Raw genomic sequence first — 9,144 nt, forward strand, 5'->3', positions numbered from 1 at the left:
TCTTTCATTCTGTCCAGTTTCACTCGTACAGACATTTTCAACAAAACATCAACTTACGTTCAAAGTCAGAATCATCATCTTCATCATCATCTCCGTTGGACTCTGTTTGCATCGGCTCCCCGTCAAACATCACTCCTTTCGCCGTCTTGCCACCAGCGCCGGCCCCATCCTGATTTCTGGTGTCCCGCAAACGGGTGAAGTATTGTACTGCAAAATCCACCAGGTCTGACGGCCTCTGTCGCAGCACCTCCACAGTGTAGCCCTGCAGCAGTTCTGTCAACCCCACCGGTATCTCAATACTCATGGCTGTGTGTGGTCGGTGGCGGTGTTTGCTGTCTATCTGCAGAGGGAGAGAGAGGTGTCAGAATTTGCTTCAGTACTGGGTCACTCTTGTGTTTTGCTGCAGGCCTGTGTGTGGTTATAAACTGCCTAATGTTCATTTAAACAGCTGACATTGACTGTGTGTCAGTGCTCTGTGTGTGTTGAGTGACCGATGACGGCTCAGCATGACCACTGAGGCCGCCTGGGTAAGTGAAGAAATGACCATCAAGTCTGACAGCTGAAAAGATACTACACTGACATTTATAAGCAGGTTAGTGTAATGTCCTACATGAAGTGCTGCTGGGACACTGTCCCTGAGCGGACACTTTATCTGAGGCTGAGCCCGGGAACACACAGTCCCCACAGCTGCACACAACAGATATGAGCTGCACATTAGCTGTGAAAAGATAAACAGTCACTTTCAGTCATGAAGCCGCTTCACGTCGCCACAAACTGAGCTGTCAACTTAGGTGGGTGGCCGGTTGGAACTAGCTAGCGAAGCGGCTAATTAGCTAATACTCCAGTCAACTAGCTGGCTCACCGGGCTTTACAATCCAGAGATAGACTTGGCTAAACTTACCGATCTAACTTAACGCTAGCTAACGAATAATGCCTGCAGCAAATAGGGCTAGGGTTAAAAAAAAAAAAAAGTGCAGTCTCACTTTCAAACCACCAGGCGTTAGCTATCGTGCTAGCTAGTGTGCCACCTTCAAGGAAGCCTTCACCGTTAGCTTACGGTGTAGTATGGCGCACTGGCTGCAGGAGCTAAGCCCCGGATAAGTAGCTGGCCGGATAAACGTTGCTATGCAAGCACAGCAAGTTGTACAGGAGCGGTAAGCCGTGTGGTGAGCTAACTCAACATTAACCCACAGTGTGTCACTTACGTGCGATTCAGTCTCCCCGGCTGAACTAGCCAGTCCCCTCCTGCTCGGTGTCTTCCTTGTTCTCCCTTATTTCGCCTCTTCTTTCTCGCCAGTCTCTTTGCCAGTGTAGCGACAGTATCTCTCCACAGAACTCACTGGTACAACGTAAAGCCAACGGTTTGACGTTAGCGTCACCTAGCTAATGTTCAGACGGCTATATTAGCTTGCCAGCCGGCTGTACAGCGATGCTGGCTAAGTTAGAGGGAAACGCTTCGACTTCGCCGCTGCAGCCTCTTACGACGTCCACGCACTTAGCGAGGGTGGGACTTACAGTGGCAGTGGAGGGAGCAGGTTAGCTGACAGGCTAACTGGCTGACTTGCTAAGTACTTGTTAGCAACTGCCTGTTTTCTTTTGGACTCTGCCGAGCAACTCCACTCTCCTCAAGACACAAGTATTCCGCCGCCGCCGCTGCCGCTGCTGCTGCCGGGTGACAAATCCTGAGCTTGGCGTTTACACCGCTGCGCCACACCGCCGGTCAGTTCAACCCGCGCGACCGACGGAAGCGTTTATTCAACGTATTCCAGCAGAATGGCGGCAAATTACAACAAGAGGAGCCTGTAAGAACGAACTGGAAACACGTTTCCTCACTCCCGGCGAGGCGCAACACAGTTTTACGCACGAATGAACCGCTGGCACTGGCAAGCGTGAGGGGGCGTGGTTAGTCAGTGAGCAGAAAGCGCTTGACATTGACTGACAGAAACAGCGGCCAATCAGACTACAAGTTCAGAAAACCCCAGCCAATAGACAAAGGTTATGTAAGTAGAGGCGGGATAGAAGGCAGAGCCATATTAGTCCTCTCAGGGAAGCACCACACCCACTGGCCTTGTCAGGTAGATAGAGATCACTAGAAATTTATGATAAGAAATGAAACACATTCCAGCAGCCAACATGTCTGACTGAACATAGTCCCTTATACTTTGTGTTGCAGTTAGTGAAGTAATCTCCATGGAAACCTATCTGTGATGTCATACGAAAAGGAAAACATATATAGTCATATATAACATATAGACATATATATATATATATATGTACACACACACACACACACACACACACACATATAAACAATTTTCCTTTCAGACATATATCTATACTGTATATATATCTGAAAGGAAACTTGTTAACTATAAATGTAATTATAATGAACTGTTACTCTGTGTGATTTTGGATTTACTGAGTATTTTCATGGTCTCAGACTGATCACGAGACTCAGAGCAGGTTGTTCATTGATTGCCAGTGGTTCAATCCCCAGTTCCTCCTGTCTGCGTGCCAAAGTGACCTTGGGCAAGACACTGAAGCCCAAGTTCCCTCAAGTTGGTTTGGATAAAAGCGTCTGCCAGATGAGTAACTGTAATGGACCATCGATCACACACTTTGGTTCTTGAAAAACCTAAAATGGGGTTTTCTCCTGACCCACTTCCCTCTCCTGTCCTCACTGCTCACTCATTCCCTCCCTCAGCCTCCGTCCACCATCCTCCTCACAGCTCTCCTCAGTGAATCTTCTGAACTTTATCAAATCTTCACGTGACCCTCTGAATCCTGAATTCTGCCTATTTTTCTAGTGAATTATAACCTGATAATTGTTGTTGTTCACTGAGTCTGACTCCCGGTCCACAGCCTGCTTCTCCTGCAGGAATGAGCCAGTGTGGACGGTGGATCTATAGGTTCCTGTTCTGAGAGCTCATGTAGCGTCTCTTCTCTTCCATTTCCATTCTTCAGCTGTCACAGAGGTAAAGCCGTTGCCATGGCCACAGCGAGCCCAGATTTAATTCCTCGAACCCATTTGTGATTGGCCTCGTCTTCTTTTCCAACAAACACAGAGGGAAACGGAGCTCCAGGCTCCCTCTGCTGGACCATCAACTTCACACTCAAACTCCTGGAAATACAGCTCCTCATCAGTGAGACATTTCTGAGTCTCACAGGACAGATGATGGAGGTCGATCGTCTGAAATCAGTTAGCTTGTGAACTTCCTCTTCTCTCTCGTTATGAATAAGCACTGCGGTATGTACTTCATGGTAATTATCCTGCAATAAGACTCATGTCTGTGTCTCCCTCACAGGAAAAGCACTTTTCTGGAGGACAGATTTCCCACTGGAGCCACAGGAACATGAAGGAGTGTAAGTCCAGCCCTCACTCAAAGTGACAGATGAATATTCACATGTGCGGTTGGGATTCTGGTCTTGGATTTCCTTGAAATGGCGTCCTCTGGGACCCGCTGCTAATGTGGTTCCAGCGAACTCCAAAAATGTCTCAAGGAGAGCTGCTAGCCCACATTTCAGAGAGCGAGATGGGAGGGGGGAGAAACTGGAGCAGAGAGAGCAGAAGCAAAGACAGAGAAGAGAGAGAGGAAAAGAAGAGTGTAGTGTGTGTGGATGTGTGACATCTCTGTCTGCTGAGGTAGAGCCAGGTTCCTCTGCAGTCGTTATCAGGTGTTGACATGAGGATGAACGAGGGGAAGGAGGGAGAGAAACAGAGTGATGATGATGAGACTGTAACATATGGCGGCTGTCCGGCCTGAAAACCCTGTTGCATCTTTACTTCTTCTGTGGAATCACTCTTCTGTAGAGAGCCGAGTCAGAGCAGTTACAACACGCTCCTGCAGAGTCAATTGTTTATGGGTCAGTGGTAAAAGAGTGTGATGAGATTACAACACAGGACCTCAGTGTTGGGACAGGAAGTAAAGAAAGAGCAAATCTTTAGTTCATTCATCCCTCTCCTGTGTGTGTGTGTGTGTGTGTGTGTGTGTGTGTGTGTGTAGACCTGGAGACTCAGCTATCACATTCATAAGCCTCAGACTGTCTTCAGTGGATTCTGTGATGCAGCAGCACCACCTACTGGCTGATGTGGCTCAGTCTTCATGAAGCGGCACAGAGACCAGGTCCAACGAGTCCAGGTCTCTTCTCTTCTGACCTAAAGACTAAAAGTTTCCTCTGGTAATACAACTAATAAACACTTTATTAATTGCTTTATATTGTTTTGAATCAAGATGAAAACATAACAGACGTGTTGTTGCACACAATGCTTTTCTCTTCTGCTGCAGTGTTTAACCACATCATTCAAATCCTAAAGCCATGAAATGTACTGATTAAGTTTATTATAAAATGATGAAAATAATGTAAAAGTTAAAGTGGAAGAGTTGAATGAAAGTCACTCCAGACCGTGTCACTACAGGAGAGTAGATCTGACCTGAGAGGAGTTTGTAACATTAGAAAATGGATTAAATGTGTTTCTATTGTTGGAGTTAAATTAAGGAACAATATGAATATAAATTTTAAAACATGTAATTTCCTTTTTGTTTTGAAAACAGATATTTTCTGAGGTGTTTTCTTTTTGGTAGGTAGATTAATTGATAAGAATGTGGGCGGAGCCTGAGACCATTGACTGTCTTTTTTCTGTCTATATTATTTATATTTACTGTTTTATATGATGACTGAATAAAACGTCTTCTACAAATCTACTTTAATAATAAACGGAACATGAAGTGACAAGTGAAGCATGTTGAGGAGGAGATCAGTTCAACAGTCATAGAGTTTATTCTGATTATAGACATTATCAACATTTTAGTAACAAGCAGTTTGACTTTTATTTCCATTATTACATCTGACTGTATAAACATCTTATTTATAATTTTCAGTCCCTTGAATCAGATGATCTGATGCTGCGACTCAACATATTCAACAGTGACTGGAGCTGAACGCAGCGTCATGAGTCAGATCAGTTTGCATCTGAGTTACGTTGATGTTTATGGCTCATTGTTGAACTTTGACCTTTTGTCACTTCCTGGTTGAGTATCAGCACTGGACCAATCAGATCAAGTGTCATCAGTATTTAACAAACAACAGGTTATTTTACAAGGAAGACATTTTTCTCTGTGTGTGGTCCACGATGTGATTCATGATACTTCATCAATGTTCACGTTCGGGCTGATTATTATTAAACCCACTGTGCCATGAATAAAGCAGCACAGTTCTCTGTTTGTCTGGACACTCACACTTCATCCATCTCCGGAGGTTCCTCATGACAGCTGAGAGAAAATCCTCAGGTGACAAACGAAGACGGAGATCTCCATGTTTGTTTCTTCATGAACAGTGTCACATGACTGAAGGACAGAGTGACTGTGAGAGAAAGTAAAGAACCGTGGTAACGTTTGAATCTGTTCATGTGGAACCATGATTCAAGATGAAACTAAATTTGTACAAAAGTTTTTCAACATGTTGAATTCATCTGTTTTAGTTTTTTAACTTGAGAAACTCATAAAGTCTCAAACCTATTGGCCCCTTTACAAAAGCCTCCCAGCATTTAACAAGTACAAATAAGGACATGGAACGCAGCCCTTCACTAACTGACAGGAACAGTGACGGACTCACATCTGGTTCTTAATCAAACAAACAGTCACTCTGACGTTACAGCAGCAAACAGACACACGGCTCCGGTCTCTACTGAGGACGTCTGTGGACAAACCACAACAACAAGTGACTCAAGGAGCTGAATCTGAGGACGTGTGTTTGACCTACATCTGCTCAGAGAGAGAGAGAGAGAGACAGAGAGAGAGACAGAGAGAGAGAGAGACAGAGAGAGAGACAGAGAGAGAGACAGAGACAGAGAGAGAGACAGAGAGAGACAGAGAGAGAGAGAGACAGAGGGAGAGACAGACAGAGAGAGAGACAGAGAGAGAGACAGAGAGAGAGACAGAGAGACAGAGAGACAGAGAGAGAGACAGAGAGAGAGAGAGACAGAGAGAGAGACAGAGAGACTTACTGAAGCAGATATAGAAACAGATGTGACAACAGAAAACCAGAGTAACACATCTGCTTAATGCAGTTCACCTCTATCAAAATACACACACACACACACACACACACACACACACACACACACACACACAATAGTAATAAGGCACAAACACTGGACCACATTCCAATAATAGACGTACATACATTCCACACATTCCCATAATAATCTAATCAAAGAAACTGTTGAACTCTTGCTCAAATGAATCTGAGTTCTTCCTCAGAAACCTGATTCCTGGGATTTAACCTTCAAACATGTTGTGAACAAACTGAGGTTTTCTGAAGGAGGAAACTACACGTCTGATTTGATTCTTAAAAAGATGAAAGTCAAAGTTCCTGAAAAGTAAATCTGAGGAAGGAGAAGTTGATTTTCCTCAAAGTTGCAGCTGGAACTGAAGTGAAACCATGAGACGTTCAAACATCCAGCGTTCTGACTGATTCACACCGGAGCGACACGCTCTCCAACATCACCTCAGAAACACGGTCAGTCATCGATCTGTGATCTGACCCGCTGTGCATCGCACTGTCATCATGACTCTTCATGTGTCTGAGCATCAACAGTCAAACCATGTGACTGGTTTCTGTAGAGAAAGTGCCTCAACATTATACTGCAGATTCATTCCTATAAATACTCTGAGATAAATAAAAGATCTGGATTTCTGTATTTTCATCAAGTGTTGTTAGCAATGCTATGCTAATGCTATTATACAGTGTGTTACAATTAGAAAAAAACACAGCAAGATTTGAATGAGGGTTTGTTCCAAAACACAGAATCAGCCTCGTCTCCAGTGGAAGAAACGATTCACTTCAACAGCTGGAAACATCTGGACTTTATATGATGAACTTCATTCATTTTAAATTTAAAGCATTTTGGCCAAAAACCTCTTCAACTCCTGCTGCTCACTGACTTCATGCAAACTGAGCCTCTCCAGTGCATTTTAATCTGTGGCCTGCATCATACACATACGTACATATGTGTATGTAATATATATATATCATATAGAAACAGTCATTAAGTCGAGATTAAAAAAGCAACAGCCTCATTGACAAAGTGACAGGACGACTCAGTGACTTCATTAGAAAAGCCTGATTAGATCCAGAGTTTCCCGCCCTCGTTATCGTCTCTCTTCACTAAATATAGAAGCTCCGTCCTAAATAAAAAACTTCTAACAGTCGAGGGGATTATAACATTATTAATACATATTCACATGGCTCTCAGTACGCTCGTTAGTAGAAAAGGACATCAGCTTTACAACATGTGACAGACACACCTTTAAGACAGACACACCTGGTGGGCCACGGTGGTATTGCAAGTGGGCCGACTAATCATTTTCAAAACAGAACAATTTGATGAAAAGATGTAAATAAAAAATCATAATTAATGTTTTTAAATGTTTTAAACAAAAGGATCTTTAAACGATATTCAAAGTGTTCCTTCGGTCCGTCACTGTGATGAGACGGCGGCAGGAACCTTCATGTTGTGGCTGCTGGACCTCATCACACACTTCTGTCTCAGTCCGAGTCAAACTGGAGACACAGTGAGCTCTGAGGACATTATTCGTCTTCTGTGTCAGGACCAGGTCGGACATTTGAGAGATTCTGGTGGATCCTGAGCTGGAACCTCTGGTCTAATGTGTGTGTGTTTCCAGGGTGATCTGAGATCAGCTGATTCCTCACTGTAGCAGCTCTGAGAGGAAGCTGTTCATCCTACACCACTAACCAACATCCAGTTTTCACAGGTTGGTTTTACTGTTACCATGGTTACTAACAGCTTCTCTCTCTCTTTCTTCTCCTCTCACTCAATCTCCCTCGCTCGCTCTCTCCGTAGCTAACAGCAGTGATATGCACAGTGACAGGTGGAGCTGTAAGCCTGGGGGGTGGGGGGGTGGACAGTGTGTGTGTGTGTGTGTGTGTGTGTGTGTGTGTGTGTGTGTGTGCTGCGTCTGCTGCAGCCAATCAGGAGGAGCCTGTGTTTGAAGTGCGGGTGTAGCTCTGGTGGAGGTGAAGGATGTGAGGATTACATTACACTTTCATCTACGCCTGCCAGTGTCACCTGACACTTGTCCTCTGATACTGACAGAAAAGATGAACTCACTTGTTTTTTTAAAATTCAATCCTGCAATGTGAAAGTATGGTGTTTGTAATTTTAATGAAGTATAACTAAATGAATTTACTGTTAAAATATTTGAATGAGGAAATGTCTAATTTAAAGAGTGGATGCATTTTATTTTGAAAATAATGGGATTTTCTTTTGTTTCTTTAAAGGTTATCAACCTAACTAACACTACTAACCAGTCACTCATTATTAAACTAAACTGGACTGGAGAATAAAACCTGACTTTTCTTTTGAAATTTGATTCTGTACTTTTATTTATTTTAACATCTTGTGATTTATTTATTATGATGCATTTCATCATCTGTCCTGTACAACACATTGAAACCGCTGATCTCTGTAGCCTCTCATTTTCCACTGGGACTCAGTGGTTTCACTCAATATCACAGACCAGAAGAATACAACTATTATTAATCATTAATAAAATGTAACTACTATTGTTTATTATTTATTGTCAACTATTATTATTATTACGAAACCCTGGGGGATAAATAAAGTATCTATCTATCTAGAAAGAGTGGAACACATCAGAGCTCAGGTGTGTGTGAGACATGAAGGTTCAATGAGTGGAGCTGATTTAAACCAGAATCAGCTCCTCTTGTTTCCTCTAAGTGTCAGGAAACATGGTCACAGTCTCAGAACATGATGATGTCACAGTGAAGTTGACCTTTGACCTTTTGGATGTCAAATGTCTTCACTTCATTTGATCCTTATAAACATTTGAGTTAAATTGAGTTACAGCTGGAAACCTGTTTTGTGAGGTCACAGTTGACCTTTGACCTTTGACCACCAAATTCTAATCAGTTCATCCTTGAGTCCCAGTGAATGTTTGAGCCAAATTTAAATCTGGCCCGGAAAAAATAACATGTAAGTGAATGTGTGCAGTTCTGACGACTGACCACCAGAGGCAGCAACAGTCTGTCTGGACCTGAGAGAAACAAGAGGCTCAGTGATGGACAGAACAAAGAGCCTGCTCACACAGGGGGGGGGGGGGG

General features: G+C 43.4%; 1 protein-coding gene and 1 long non-coding RNA gene across 3 annotated transcripts in view; one reads left to right on the top strand and one right to left on the bottom strand.

The window, feature by feature from the left end:
• The window catches only part of prkar2aa (protein kinase, cAMP-dependent, regulatory, type II, alpha A), a 42,686-nt gene extending 40,806 nt beyond the window's left edge, over positions 1–1,880 (bottom strand). Inside the window, exons 1-2 of the mRNA XM_023419994.2 lie at positions 1,206–1,880; positions 58–340 (exon numbers count right to left, since the gene is read on the bottom strand). Coding sequence (XP_023275762.1) covers positions 58–304 — 247 coding nt within the window. The 5' untranslated portion in view covers positions 305–340; positions 1,206–1,880. The remainder of the gene's footprint in view (positions 1–57; positions 341–1,205) is intronic.
• A 681-nt stretch (positions 1,881–2,561) lies between these two features.
• Positions 2,562–5,281, top strand: LOC147818354 (uncharacterized). Of its 2 annotated transcripts, XR_015438037.1 has the most exons (3): positions 2,562–2,975; positions 3,066–3,363; positions 4,005–5,281. It is a non-coding gene; the product is annotated as an uncharacterized LOC147818354 (long non-coding RNA). The 2 variants fall into 2 exon arrangements; XR_015438036.1 differs by having other exon boundaries at positions 2,562–3,363.
• The last annotated feature ends 3,863 nt before the right edge of the window (positions 5,282–9,144 follow it).

The sequence above is a fragment of the Seriola lalandi genome, unplaced genomic scaffold (genome assembly GCF_002814215.2).
Source record: "Seriola lalandi dorsalis isolate HSWRI2012SDOR001 ecotype SW California unplaced genomic scaffold, Sedor1 jcf7180002054615, whole genome shotgun sequence".
Taxonomy (NCBI): Eukaryota; Metazoa; Chordata; class Actinopteri; order Carangiformes; family Carangidae; genus Seriola; species Seriola lalandi.